General features: G+C 54.1%; 2 protein-coding genes across 13 annotated transcripts in view; one reads left to right on the forward strand and one right to left on the reverse strand.

Annotated features, from left to right (window-relative positions):
- Positions 1-15,039, reverse strand: part of DEDD2 (death effector domain containing 2) — a 60,868-nt gene that overhangs the window by 16,030 nt on the left and 29,799 nt on the right. The window contains exons 1-5 of one of the 9 annotated variants that reach the window (XM_077983100.1): positions 7,005-7,135; positions 6,310-6,754; positions 5,416-6,023; positions 3,793-4,158; positions 2,292-2,411 (exon numbers count right to left, since the gene is read on the reverse strand). In XM_077983100.1, the coding sequence (XP_077839226.1) occupies positions 2,292-2,411; positions 3,793-4,120 (448 nt within the window). In that variant the 5' untranslated portion in view covers positions 4,121-4,158; positions 5,416-6,023; positions 6,310-6,754; positions 7,005-7,135. Of the gene's footprint in view, positions 1-2,291; positions 2,412-3,792; positions 4,159-4,748; positions 4,836-5,415; positions 7,136-7,202; positions 7,305-15,039 lie in introns of those variants that run through there. The other 8 variants (XM_077983101.1, XM_077983097.1, XM_015124083.3 and 5 more) reach the window with 8 other exon arrangements.
- On the forward strand, positions 7,425-14,005 carry ZNF526 (zinc finger protein 526). 4 transcript variants are annotated; one of them, XM_077976313.1, is made up of 3 exons: positions 7,425-8,530; positions 10,680-11,060; positions 11,142-13,804. In XM_077976313.1, exon 3 carries the CDS (start codon positions 11,159-11,161, stop codon positions 13,169-13,171), a length of 2,013 nt encoding a protein of 670 aa, XP_077832439.1. In that variant the 5' UTR covers positions 7,425-8,530; positions 10,680-11,060; positions 11,142-11,158; the 3' UTR covers positions 13,172-13,804.

Consider the following 15,039-nt stretch of genomic DNA (forward strand, 5'->3'; position numbering starts at 1 on the left):
CAGACAATCGCTTAACCAGGTGATCAAATTTTCCCACATCAGAAAAGCCAGGCCATACATGCCTGGGGATGTACTCCAGTATGAACTAGATGGCAGCAACCAAGGATTATTCCTGCCAGAAACGTATAAACTGAATCTAACCAAGCCTCAGACACAATTCCCATTTAATAAGAAATGTAAGGGAAAGAGGGACGAGTTAAATGACTCCATCAGGAAATAGATAAACAATCAGGACATTCTACAAAACCACCGGCCTGCTAGGGTGAATAAATCAATGTTACAGGAAAAAGAAAAAGGTATGGGGTATAGGGACAGTTTCTGCACTACGGGAGGAAACTAAGGAGACATAACAACGGAATGCATGCCAACTCAACTATGAACAGATTCTGAACGGCCCCACAATCTGCGGATATGTGAAAATTGACTGTTAGAATATTAGAGAATTTGTGTTTATTTTCTTAGGTATAATGGTCTTAAAGTGGTAAAGGAAAACATCCTTATTCTCCATGGATGCCTAATTTAGGGGTAAAGCATCCTGATGTCTGTAATTTACTTTCTTTCTTTTTTTTTTTTTTTGAGACAGAGTCTCGCTGTGTGGCCCAGGCTGGAGTGCAGTGGCCCGATCTCGGCTCACTGCAAGCTCCACCTCCCGGGTTCCCGCCATTCTCCTGCCTCAGCCTCCGAGTAGCTGGGACTACAGGCGCCCGCCACCACGCCCGGCTAGTTTTTTGTATTTTTAGTAGAGACGGGGTTTCACCGTGTTAGCCAGGATGGTCTCGATCTCCTGACCTCGTGATCCACCCACCTCGGCCTCCCAAAGTGCTGGGATTACAGGCTTGAGCCACTGCGCCCGGCCTTGTAATTTACTTTCAAAGGGTTCAACAAAAAATCCAGAATTACATATACACATACAGCAAAAGTAGGAAAATCTTAACAGTTACTGAACCTAAGTGGAAGATGTTAACTGTACTAATCTTTCAACTTCTATGTTTGAAATTTCACATAATAAAAAGAAAAAAAGAGAGGTGGCCAGGGCGCGGTGGCTCATGCCCGTAATCCCAGCGCTTTGGGAGGCCCAGGTGGGCAGACTTCTTGAGACCAGCAGATCAAGACCAGCTTGGGCAACATAGTGAAACCTCATCTCCACTAAAAATACAAAAATATTAGCCAGGCATGCTGTCACACGCCTATAGTTCCAGCTACTTGGGAGGCTGAGGCAGGAGAATTGCTTGAACCTGGGTGGCAGAGGTTGCAGTGAGTAGAGATTGCACCACTGCACCCCAGCCTGAGTGATTGAGACTCTGCCTCAAAAAAAAAAAAAAAAAAAAAAAAAAAAACCAGGCCGGGCGCGGTGGCTCATGCATGTAATCCCAGCACTTTGGGAGGCCAAGGCGGGCGGATGACGAGGTCAGGAGATCGAGACCATCCTGGCTAACATATGAAACCCCATCTCTACCAAAAATTAGCTGGGCATGGTGGCAGGCACCTATAGTCCCAGCTACTCGAGAAGCTGAGGCAGGAGAAAGCAATTAACTCGGGAGGTGGAGCTTGCAGTGAGCCGAGATTGCGCCACTGCACCCCAGTCTGGGCGACAGAGCAAGACTCTGTCTCAAAACAAACAAACAAAAAAACCAAATAGGGGTGGCTGGGCATGATGGCTCATGTCTGTAATCGAGCAATTTGGGAAACTGAGGTAGGAGGATGGCTTGAGGCTAGGAGTCCAAGACCAGCCTGGGCAACAAGGGAAAGACCCCATCTCTATAAAGGATGAAAAAATTAGCCAGATACGGTGGCATGCCCCTGTAGTTCTAGCTACTTAACAGGCTGAAGAGGGAAGACAGCTTGAGCCCAGGAGTTCAAGGCTGCAGAGAGCTATGATTTCACCACTGTACTCCAGTCTGGGTGACAGACCAAGCCCCTATCTTGAAAAAAACAAACAGAAAAAAAAAATTAGGGGCGGTGAGGAGAATAAATAAGTTAATTGGGGCATGGCAATTAAAAGAAAACAATTGGAGATAGCATGAATAAATCTCAGACACATCTAGAAAGACCACCAGGTGCAGAGTAATACCCACAATGTAATACCATTTAAAAGAAATATGAAACCATGTGCAACAATTCTATATGTTGCTTCAGAACACAGTATTTGTAGCAATAAAAACACACACATACATATAATACACACACACAGTGAAAATGAGACAGAATAACCCCTCAGGCCCCTTCCTTGATAGGCACAGTTCATAAGGAAAAGAGGGATACGGCCATCACACCCACCTAGCTGGGCTCACCTGTCTCCCACTGACCCTGCTGAGAATTTGCAGAACTGCTTGACTGCCGACGGCGACGGCAGCTACCCTCTGTCCTCTTTGAAGAGCTGGAGGTGCCATAGCTATAGCGTTCTGGAGACACTGGAGGAAGAGAACAGGAAGAAGCATTCAGTCTCCTGGCACTAATTCCCACTCTGGGAAGAATGCCTGCACCACGGGGTGCCTAAGTTCCCCAGAAGTCAGAGCCCAAATACCCACTCATTCTGAAACACCTCCTGCAGAGGTTGCTCAGATGCCTCCTGAGACAGAGAACTCATCACCACTTGGGGCAATCTAACCCATGTCTATGGCAGCTCAAACTGTCAAGGTTATTCTGTTAATAGTCATGGTCAGGGTCTTTGTAATGGCCCTTTGCCTTGGCATCAACTGCCCCCAGCTCTCCCCAAGGAGTAAGCAGGCCTCTGTGCAGGCTCTGCAAATCTTCTCTTCTAGAGCCTAATGTTCAGACATAGATATCCAAAAACGCTGTCAGCTCTTCCCTAGAGCTGTCCTTCTCCTGCTTATCTAAATCCTATGGGCTTACTCTGGGCCAGGGAAGGCCATAATCCCCCCTCCCCAAACTAGCCACTGCCCCTTTAGCAACCCAGACAAAGGCCTGGTCTAGGCATGCACAGGGCTACTGGCAGCCTGAACCCCTCCTAGCTTCTCACCTCAAGACTGCTATCCTCCAGGGGCACTTCCTTCACAAGGATTAAGGGCATCAACTCTGGGGACAAGCTGGCTGGGTTTGAATTCTGGCTCCCACACTTTCCAGCTACGGTCTCTGCAAGCCCCTTCATAACTTACCTCCCTCTCTCCCCTAGCTTGGGTCCCCTCTGCTCCTGCCACACTGGCCTCTGATGATGCCAAATTCCCACCTCGGGCCTTGGATGCTCCCTGGCATTTTCTCCCCTGGGGTCTATGCATGGCTGGCAGTGCAGCCTCAGGACAAAGCCTCCCTTCACCTTGCTGCTCTCCCAACTCTCTCTATTCCATTATTTTTAGTCTTCCTAAAACAGCATCTAAAAATAAGTTCTCTGTCTGAGTGTCCCACTAAACTTAAACTTCATGGAACAAACACCTTGTCAGCCCCATCATCCTGTACCCCCTAGACCCAGCAAACAGGATTGTTATTACATGTGCAAACTGCTTAACTTCTCTGAACTTGTTATTTTCCTGGTTACAGTGAAGACAGTAACAGGACTTCCTTGTGGGATTACTGGGAGGCTATAAGGCACTAGTTCATATGAAGGGCTAACAGCTGTGCCTGACATGAAACAAGTCCTCCGTAAACAGTGGCCATAATCGTCATCACTGATGTGGCCAAATTCCCAAAGCCATGCTTCCCTCCTCTTGTGTTTCTCATTGATATTGTGGGAAGAGGGAGTGGTGGAATGGGACATAAGCTGCAGGCACCAGGAGGCCCAGCGGGAGCCAGGCCCTTTCCTCCCGGGAAGTGTGACACCCTCCCATTCAACCGTACCTGGCCGGCGCCGCTTGCGCGCCAGGTGCGGCAGCAGGTCGTGGCGGGCCAGCACGCGCAGGAGTTGCCCCAGCAGCCGCAGGTTGCTCTCGTCGCACTGCCCGCGGCGCTCCAGCTCCAGCAGGAGCTCTAGGCCGCTGCGGGCCCGGGCTAAGCCGCCGGCGGCACCAGGAGCCTCATCCAGCAGAAAGGCCAGGAGCTCCAGCTCGCACTCGGTCAGTTGCCCGCCCACCACCTCGAACATACGGTGAAGCGACAGCATCCCGTAGTAGTCCAGGCACTCATCCTCCTCCCAGCACGGGGCCGGGGTCGACCCGGATAGCGCCATTCCCGGGGGAGGGAGGCGGAACAAGCTCAGAACCCGGCCTAGAACCCACACAGCGAGGAGGGGGCAGTGGTCAGCGACGCGGAGGCCCGAACCCCACACCGCCAGCGCGTCTCCCCCGCCCAGTCGCGCCGGGCAGGGCCGCTCCCGCACCCCCAACCGCCTCGGTTTCCCCCTCCCCCGGGAGGGAATGGTCCCGCCCGAGGTCCCCTAAGAACAGGTCGGGACGCCGGAGCCCGCTTTGCTTCTGCCCCCCCCCCCCACCGTGCTACGTTCGGAGCTCGCCTCCGGACCCGACCAAACGATGCGGCCCAAAGAAACCTCGGGGTCCACCCCGGGGCTCCCTGCCGACTGCCCCTGACTCTGGGTAGGACTGCCCAGGCGAGCCCCGTTGCTCCGTCCAGTGGTACCGTCTGATGAGTCCCCCGGCTCTACGCAAGTGGTACCGCCCGAAAATGACCCTCTGCCCCCTCCACGGAAGAGCGACCCAGGCAGCCCCTTTGCTCCACACAGGTGGTATCGTCCGAACCCGACCCCCTCGCCCTGCAAGGGCGGCCCCGCCTGCTTCCCAGAGCCCAGGTGGTCCTGTCTACCCGCCACCAGTCACCATTAGGCCTCTCTGGATCCTCACCAGATTCTGGCGTCCGGTGACTCCTGGGCGACGGCCGCAGCCACTTGTTTTGGATCTTTCTGGCACCTTCTCTATTATTACGCCTGCGTCACCTCGCCCCTCCTCCTTCCCCCAACTCGCGCAGGTGCGACCGCCACGCCCCTTAAGCGCATGCGCAGAACGATGCCTCCAAGCCCCGCCCTTCCTGGGCCGCTTGACCTGCCCCCAACAGAAGCGTCTTGGTTCGCAGGTGCTGCGCTTGCGCAGAGCGAGAGCGCGCCGCATTTGGGGCTGTATGTGGTACCCGGTTCCAGGTCCCTACTTCCCGCCCGTGACTCAAGCCTCCGGGACCATGTAGCGCCACGTCACGAGTAGTTGTAACTACTCATCTCATTAACTACAGCCCCCTCTTGATCACGAGCTAGACGCCCACATCACCACCGCCCCTAGTTGCCCGTGGCAAAGGAACACAATCACTACATTCCTGGCTCCCAGTAACTCCTAGGCCTTATATGATCTGGTCCTGGGCACTCCTCCATTAGATTGTCCCTCACTTCTAGTGACAGCCAGGGATCTACATCTCAACTGTGCTGTCTCGTGATCCCAACTGGAAATCCCGCCCCCAGTCTAGAAGTTCCTTCCCCTGATCAAAACCGGAACTCGCTCATCTCACGTTCAGGACGGATACCTCCTTCCAGGCGGCAGCAGAACCCTCCATTCCGACTGTGCACATCTCGATGGCGTCCATCACGACCCCCATCACAGTCAGACGTCTCCACCCAGAGCCAAAACAGCCTCTCCGTAACCTCTTCCAATCTCTGCCCTCCGGGGTCGCCCAGATACCCGCTCCCTAACTTGCAACAACTAGAGAGGGTCTCTCGGGGAATCGGCGTCTAGGCTGTGGTGTATGCGTGTCCCCTTACCGCGGGGCCTTGTGTGTGACGGTCGCCACGCCCCCCATTTAGGTGACTCAAAGTCAGGGCCTGCATGTGCTTGAGACAAGTCCCCTCCCTGGACCGGTTCTCACCCCCGGAATTAAATCCTCTTGGGAGTCGGGAAACCTGGGTCCTGCCTAGCACTGGCCCAGTACTGGCTCTGCCTGAACTGCAGCAGTGAATTCAAAAGAATCGGCTGGGCACGGTAGCTCACGTCTGTAATCCCAGCACTTTGGGAGGCCGAGGTGGGAGGATCACACGAGGCCAGGGGTTCGAGACCAGCGTGGCCAGCATGGTGAAACCCTGTCTGTACTTAGCCGGGCGTGGTGGCACGCCCCTGTAATCCCAACTACTTGGGAGGCTGAGGCAAGAGAATCACTTGAACCAGGGAGCAGTGAGCAGAGATAGTGCCACTGCACTCCAGCCTGGGCCACAGGACGAGACTTTGTCTCAAAAAACAAACAAACGCCGGGCGCGGTGGGTCACGCCTGTAATACCAGCACTTTGGGAGGCCGAGGCGGACAGATCACCTGAGGTCGGGAGTTCAAGACCAGCCTGACCAACATGGAGAAACCCCGTCTCTACAAAAAATATAAAATTAGCCGGGCGTGGTGATGCATGCCGGTAAGCCCAGCTACTCGGGAGGCTGAGGCAGGAGAATCGGTTGAACCCGGGAAGCGGAGGCTGCGGTGAGCCAAGATCGTACCACTGCACTCCTGTCTGGGCAACAGAGCGAGATTCCGTCTCAAACAAACAAAGCCCCCAAAAAATCTCTTCCCCTCTCTGGGCCTCAGTTTCCCTACTTGTGAAACAAATGGATGGCAATGGTAAGCTACGGAAGCATAGTCCTGGGCTAAACTCACAAGGAGGGCCTGGTAAGGGACTATCATTAAATCAAACGAAGAGTAGGAAAGATAGGAAAGCAATTTAACAAACTGAAGGATTCTGTCTTGCTAAGTGGGTTGTAGTGGACGCCTACAGTGTACGAGCTCTGTGCATGTGTGATATCATCCAATCCCCTAAACAACCTTTGAGGTGGCTGTGACTCAAGCTCACTTCACACCAACAAAACTGAGGCCTGGAGAGGCGAAACTCCAAGTGTGTCGGGCTCTAAAGCTGTACTCTCAGAAATGCTCCGTCTCTTCAGCTTTGAAATGACACCTCTGGCCGGGCGCGGTGGCTCAAGCCTGTAATCCCAGCACTTTGGGAGGCCGAGACGGGCGGATCACGAGGTCAGGAGATCGAGACCATCCTGGCGAACACGGTGAAACCCCGTCTCTACTAAAAAATACAAAAAAAAAAACTAGCCGGGCGAGGTGGCGGCGCCTGTAGTCCCAGCTACTCGGGAGGCTGAGGCAGGAGAATGGCGTGAACCCGGGAGGCGGAGCTTGCAGTGAGCTGAGATCCGGCCACTGCACTCCAGCCTGGGCGACAGAGCGAGACTCCGTCTCAAAAAAAAAAAAAAAAAAAAAAAAAAAAGAAATGACACCTCTGTCAAGGTCTCCCGCCGCCCAGTTCACTCCATGAGCCCAACGCTCACCAAAGGTTGCCCGCGTCTGTCTACAGAACTCTCCGACGCTTGGCCCAACAGCGTCCCGGAGAACTGCGCAGGCGCCTCTCCTCGCCCTGCGCCCCGCCCACAGGGCGCAGATGTGTGCGTGGATAACTCCCGGAGCCCCGCCTGAGTGGCAACACGCAGGCGCAAGGTCGCGTGCCCTGCGCTGCGGGCTCTGATTGGCCGCCACGGGTAAGGGCACCGCCCAATGGGAGGTGTGGATAGTGAGGGGTCCCACACGCCCAGAGCCGAGGGTCTGTGTCAAGAGCGGCAGGGGCTGCAAGAGATAAGAGAAACGGGTGAGGGCGCCGCGGGGCGGGACGGGGAAGAGAGCGCTGGGTGGACGGAGAGGGCGGAAGGAAAACTAAGGGGTCTGCAGGGATCGAAGAGCTTTGAGGCCTGCGCTAGGGCGGGAGCGGCGCGGGCTGGAAGGAGAGCGCTCCTTCCTGTGTGCCCTGGGGCTCCTTTAGTGTGCAGTAGCCTACGCTGGAACTCGCCCACCACCCACTGCTGCGAGCTCTCACCCGGCCGAGGAGATGAGTCTGGTAGGAGAAAAGCGTTGTAAAGCGGGAAAGTTGAATTTCCAGGGCCCTAGTGGGTTCCTTCCTGGAAAGACTTACTGATATACTGTGTGAAAACCCCCCATTCCTTTCCTAAGTAGTTCACAATTCAAGAGTGAGAGAAAGAATCGTAGACGAGGAAAGGGCAAATTTCAAGTCTCCCGGGCCACCTCGTAGACATTTATTGGGTACCTGCTTTGTGCAAGCTTTGCAGCAGGCACTGGGCCTCGCCCTAGGGGAGTTCTCTGTTGGAAATGGGACTGTAATCAAAGAAAAATGAACTCTCGGGCCCCTGGTTGCCTACTTCCAGGAAGGTCCTTTATGGAATGGCTGTTGTGTGCAGGGGCCTGGCAACTCAAAAATTAGGAAGGGGGTTGGAATAGTAGATAAGGAAAGTTTAGCTCCAGGTCCTTTAGTGAATAATTTACTCGAGGATTATTTTTTGGGCATTAACTGAAAGCAGTGCCCTGTACTGGGCTGTGTATTTTGGGAATTCACAGTCTTATGGGAGAGTTGGTCTGGTAGAAATGGACTGTGCACAGGGACAGTTAAACTCAGGATCGGCCAAGCAGTGGCTCACACCTGTAATTCCAGCGCTTTGGGAGGCCTAGGCGGTAGGATTGCTTGAGCTCAGTAGTTCGAGACCAGCCTGGGCAACCTAGGGAGACCTTCTCTCTACAAATAATTTAAAAATTAGCCAGGGGCCAAGTGCAGTGGCTCACGCCTGTAATCCCAGCACTTTGGGAGATCATGGCGGGCGGACCTCTGGAGGTCAGGAGTTGAAGACCAGCCTGGGCAACATGCTGAAACCTCATCTCTACTAAAAATACAAAAATTATCCTGGTGGGGTGGTGAATGCCTGTAGTTCCAGCTACTTGGGAGACCGAGGCTGGAGAATTGCTTGAACCCAAGAGGCGGAGGTTGCAGTGAGCCGAGATTGCGCCACTGCACTCCACTCTGGGCAAAAAGAGCGAAACTCTGTCTCAAAAAAAGTAAAATAAAATAAATAAAAATTTGCCAGGCATGGTGACAGATACCTGTGATCCCAGCTACTCAAGAGGCTGAGGCAGGAGGATCACCTGGGTCCAGGGGGTGGAGGCTGCAGTGAACCAAGATTGCACCACTGCACTGCAGCATGGGCAACAGAGTGAGACCCTGTCTCAAAAAGAGGGAAAAAAAAAAAACCCCTCCCAAGGTCTCACTTCCCACTGCAGCCTCGACCTCCTGTGCTCAAGGGATCAAACCACCTCAACCTCCTAAAATGCTAGGATTGCAGACGTGAGCCACTATGCCTGGCCTGGGAGCATTTCTCAGTCACTAAATATGTACTGTGTGCTAGACCTTGTTCTTGGCACTGGACATACTTCAGTGATGTACAGGCTAATCTCCTATGCTCTGGGTGCTTAATATGAGCAACTTTTTTTTTTTCTTGAGATGGAGTCTCTCTCTGTCTCCTGGCTGGAGTGCAGTGGCGCAATCTGAGCTCACAGCAACCTCCGCCTCCCGGGTTCAAGCCATTCTCCTGCCTCAGCCTACCAAGTAGCTGGGATTACAGGCATGCACCACCATGCCCAGCTAATTTTTGTATTTTTTTAGTAGGGACAGGGTTTCACCATGTTGGCCAGCATGCTCTCAATCTCTTGACCTTGTGATCCGCCTGCCTCGGCCTCCCAAAGTGCTGGGATTACAGGCATGAGCCACTGCGCCTGGCAATATGAGCAACTTCTATATGCAAGGCTGTAAACTAGACTCCACCTGCCTTCTGGTACTAATAGATTAGGTGAAAAAGAGGTAAAGAAGATGGGTTTGAATTCATGAGATTAGCTGCTAGGCCTGGGAGGGAGGCAGTCATTTGCTGAGTGTACTCTGAGTCCCTGCTGTGTGAAGGGGCCTGGGTGGGGTTCAGCCCACATACGTAGAAGGGAAGATGGGGCATATAGAGGGAAGTTTGAAAGTTAAAATTCATGTCCCTGCTCAGAGATTTTGTTGCTGACTGGAGCCTCCACAATGAGTCAGACCCACAAACTCTCAGTCCAGTGAGGGACAGTGAGATGCCACCCCAAACTCATGATATTTGCCATGATAGAGGTGGCACAGGATATCATAGGAACCCTGAGAATGTAGAGATGTCAGACAAGGCTTCCCAAAAGGTGCTGGGTAGGAGTTTGTCAGACAAAAAGAGGAGAGAAGTTTCTTGGCAGAGGGAATAGCAACATCAAAGACTTAGGGTCCAAAAACAATCTTTCTGGAGAACTACACAGGATTACAGCTGACCTTTACAAGTACCAGGGACTTTGTGTCAGTACTACTTTTAGCCCCGTTTTATAGGTAAGAAGACAATCTCAGAGGAAGTAAGTCGTAGAGCTCAGATTCAAGCCAAGGACAGTCTGGTTCCAGGGCCTGTGTTTTTAAACATTTGGGTGTATCTGTGTGTGTATATATAAGAGGCAGAGGAAAAGTGTTGCACAAAGAGGAAACTGCGCAGCAGGCAAAGGCTGTGGTATTCTCAGAAAAGGTGTGCCTGGCCCTCTCGGTAAAGAGGCCAGGCTGGCTGGGCCAGGTGTGGTGGCTCACGTCTGTAATCCCAGGACTTTGGGAGGCCAAGGCAGGCAGATCACAAGGTCAAGAGATCAAGACCATCCTGGCCAACATGGTGAAACCCCATCTAAAAATACAAAAATTAGCTGGACATGGTGGCACACACCTGTAGTCCCAGCTACTCGGGAGGCTGAGACAGGAGAATCACTTGGACCTGGGAGGCAGAGGTTGTAGTGAGCTGAGATCGCACCACTGTACTCTAGCCTGGCAACAGAGCGAGACTCCATCTCAAAAAAAAAAGAGGTCGGGCTGTTGGCCGGGGTGGTGGCTCACACCTGTAATCCCAGCACTTTTGGAGGCAAAGGCAGGTGGATCACCTGAGGTCAGGAGTTTGAGACCAGCCTAGCCAACATGGTGAAACCTTGTCTCTACAAAAAAAAAATACAAAAATTAGCCAGGCATGGTGGCATACCCCTGTAGTCCTGGCCGCTTAGGAGGCTGAGGCACGAGAATGACTTGAACTCAGGAGCGAGAGGTTGCAGTGAGCCAAGATTGTGCCACTGCACTCCAGTTTGGGCGACAGACCAAGTCTCTATCTCAGAAAAAAAAAAAAAAAAAGAGGCTGGGCTGAGTGCTGATTCTCTCCTGCAGGCTGCCATGGGGTGTTTGTAGGCTTCGGAGACATGGGATCACAGAAGACCGAGGCAGAAACATTGGATTAAGACTTTCTGAGCAATAGAGGCTGGTGAGTAGTGGGATGGGCAAGAGAACTCCACCTCCCCTTGGTTTCCTGCTTTCTCACTGGCTCCTGCCCCTCTTTCTCCAGGCACTGCCTTCCCCACAATGGCAGAGGTGGTGGCTGAGGTGGCCGAGATGCCAACACAGATGTCACCAGGGGCAGTGGAGATGTCAACACCTATGTCAGGGGAGATGATGGAGATGTCAACAGAGGTGACTGAGATGACACCTGGGGAGGCCCTTGCCTCATCCCTCTTCTTCCAGCATCACCAGTTCATGTGCTCTGAGTGTGGCAGCCTCTATAACACACTGGAGGAAGTCCTCTCACACCAGGAGCAGCACATGCTTGCTGTCTCAGAGGAGGAGGCACTGACCACACAGAATGTTGGCCTGGAGCCGGAGCTGGTGCCGGGCACTGAGGGGCCCTTCCAATGTGGTGAATGCAGCCAGCTCATCCTCTCCCCTGGTGAGCTCCTGGCCCACCAGGATGCCCACCTCCGGGAGTCTGCAAACCAGATCCAATACCAGTGCTGGGACTGCCAGGAGCTGTTCCCCTCACCCGAGCTGTGGGTGGCTCATCGAAAGGCCCAGCACCTTTCTGCCACGGTAGCTGAGCCACCAGTGCCACCTCCTTTGCCTCCCCCAACACCACTGCCTCCACCTTCTCCCCCATCCGAAGTCAAGATGGAGCCCTATGAGTGTCCTGAGTGCTCTACCCTCTGTGCCACCCCTGAGGAGTTCTTGGAGCATCAGGGCACCCACTTTGACTCCCTAGAGAAAGAGGAGCGCAATGGGCTGGAGGAGGAGGAGGACGACGATGAGGAGGATGAAGAAGATGATGAAGAGACGGAGGATGAGGAGGCCATGGCAGAGGTCGGTGATGATGCTGTGGGAGGTGACGAGTCCACAGCTAGCTGGGCTCAGGGCTGCGGGGACTGTCCCCAGCACCGGCCCTCAGCAGGGGCTCGCCGGCAACACCGGCGGACATCTCACAGCCCGGCATCTGCTGCCCACCCCTTCCACTGCAGCCAATGTCAGCGCAGTTTCAGCTCCGCCAACCGGCTGCAGGCTCATGGGCGGGCCCACGTTGGTGGCACACACGAGTGTACAACCTGCTCCAAGGTCTTCAAGAAAGCAGCGTCACTCGAGCAGCACTTGCGGCTGCACCGCGGGGAAGCCCGCTACCTCTGTGTAGACTGTGGCCGCGGCTTTGGCACAGAACTCACATTAGTGGCCCACCGGCGGGCCCACACTGCCAACCCATTGCATCGCTGTCGCTGCGGCAAGACATTCAGCAACATGACCAAGTTCCTCTACCACCGGCGCACTCACGCTGGCAAAAGCGGGGCACCTCCCACAGGAGCAACAGCTCCCCCAGCTCCAGCAGAGCCCACCCCTCCACCACCACCCCCTGCCCCACCTGCCCAGCTGCCCTGCCCACAGTGCTCCAAGTCCTTTGCCTCAGCTTCCCGGCTGTCCCGGCACCGGCGGGCAGTACACGGGCCCCCCGAACGGCGCCACCGCTGTGGGGTTTGTGGCAAGGGCTTCAAGAAGCTGATCCATGTGCGCAACCACCTGCGGACACACACGGGCGAGAGGCCCTTCCAGTGCCACTCATGTGGCAAGACCTTTGCTTCTCTGGCCAACCTCAGCCGCCACCAGTTGACCCACACGGGCGCACGTCCCTACCAATGCCTGGACTGTGGCAAGCGCTTCACACAGAGCTCCAACCTGCAGCAGCACCGGCGGTTGCACTTGCGGCCAGTTGCCTTTGCCCGCGCTCCCCGCCTCCCCATCACTGGTCTCTACAACAAGAGTCCCTACTACTGTGGGACTTGTGGCCGCTGGTTCCGCGCCATGGCGGGCTTGCGACTGCATCAGCGGGTCCATGCCCGAGCTCGGACTTTGACACTACAGCCTCCCAGATCACCACCTCCTGCCCCACCCCCACCCCCTGAGCCTCAACAGACTATCATGTGCACAGAGCTGGGGGAGACCATCGCCATCATTGAGACATCCCAGCCGCTGGCGCTTGAGGACACGCTGCAGCTGTGCCAGGCTGCACTGGGGGCCAGTGAAGCAGGCGGGCTCTTGCAATTGGACACAGCCTTCGTGTGACGCAGCTGAAAAGCAACAAAAGGGTTTGGTTGCAACAGCCAGTGTGGGTACCTCTGGGGAGAGAGGACCTCTGCCAAACTGGTCTGGTACCCACCGTGTGCCAGGATCCACCCTGGCCTCTTTTACCCACTGACTCCCCAGAACAACCCTTCCAGGCTTCTCTTGTCATCTTTCTCTGCCTGAGGGGAAACTGAAGCTCTGAGATGCAATGTGATCTGTACCAGGTCACCCAGCTACGCTGCAAAGCGGGTTGGCCAAGGCCCTTTGCACTGCATCACCCTGGTGCCCAGCAACATCAGGTAACCTTCACTGAGCACCAAGCTTATTCCAGGTCTGTGCTGGCCACTCTCATATACCTCTTCAGATCCTCTGCTTGTACCCCCAGCCCTTGCCTTCCCTGGATTTTGGGTACCCAGGACTTTGCTCTGCCTGGTGGAGGAGGGTACTTGATTTCTCTGGGCTTCCTTTGTCTCAATTCTGACAGTGTGGAAGGAAATCTGTAGGTACCCAGGTCCTCAGCTCCAGACTGGGTGATGCTGGAGACCCAGGAGCAAGTCAGCACAGGCTCTGCCCACAGAAGGCATGCACAGTCTGATAGGAGAAACACACAAGTACAGATGGCTTGCTCTCTGAGTGTGTCTCATTGATTCATTCAGCCTGTGTGTCCTAAGGCCTCCCTCTTCACATACTGGGTGATGCTGGGGGCAGGGATGAGTCAGGCCTAAGGCTTCTCAGGGCTATGATGGGGATGTGCAGGGACAGTGGGATCCCAGGAAACAGACCTCCATGGTGGAAGATCAGGAGTCAAGGACTCCTAGAGGAGGTAGTCCCTGAAGGAAAAGTAGGAATCTGGTAGTGAAAGAGGAAAAGAACATTCCAGGTAGACAGCACTGCAAGAGGGTGAGCTCTTGGTATATTTGGAGACCATCCAGTTATTCATCTGACTGCCTAGCCGAGGCAAGCACCATACTGACCACTGTATGTGTACTATGATCCCAACAGTCTGTGACATAGATTTCAATATTATCCCTGTTGTACAGATTTTTAAAACTGGTGGCTGGGCACAGTGGCTCACGCCTGTAATCCCAGCACTTTGGGAGGCCGAGGCAGGCAGATCATGAGGTCAGGAGATCGAGACCATCCTCGCTAACACAGTGAAACCCTGTCTCTACTAAAAATACAAAAAATTAGCTGGGCGTGGTGTCGGGCGCCTGTAGTCCCAGCTACTCAGGAGGCTGAGGTAGGAGAATGGCGTGAACCCGGGAGGTGGAGCTTGCAGTGAGCCTAGATTGCGCCACTGGGTGACAGAGTGAGTCTATCTCAAAAAAAAAAAAAACTGGCCAGGTACGGTGGCTCACGCTTGCAATCCCAGTGCTTTGGGAGACTGAGGCAGGAGGATCATTTAAGGCCAGGAGTTCGAGACCAGCCTGGGCAACAGCAAGACCTCATCTCTACAAAAATTAAGTTAGCTGGGCCTCTGTGGCACATGCCTATAATCCGAGTGCTTTGGGAGGCTGAGGCAGGGGGATCACTTGAGCTCAAGAATTCAAGACCTGGACAAGAGAGTGAGACTTTGTCTCTATTAAAAATAATAAAGATTGGCCGAGCATGGTGGTGCACACCAGTATTCCCAGCTACTCTGAAGGCTGAGGCAGAGGCAGGATTGCTTGATATGGGGGAGATTGAGGCTGCAGTGAGCTGTGATCACACCACTGCACTCCAGCCTGGGCAACAGTGCAAGACCCTGTCACTTAAACACACACACACACACACACACAAGAAAAAAAGAAAACTAAGAACAGATTTGTACAAGGTTTCACAACTAGGCAGGGACATTGTGAGATTTGAGTCCAGGAGGTCCCTTAGGC

This window comes from Macaca mulatta, chromosome 19 (assembly GCF_049350105.2).
Source record: "Macaca mulatta isolate MMU2019108-1 chromosome 19, T2T-MMU8v2.0, whole genome shotgun sequence".
Lineage (NCBI taxonomy): Eukaryota > Metazoa > Chordata > Mammalia > Primates > Cercopithecidae > Macaca > Macaca mulatta.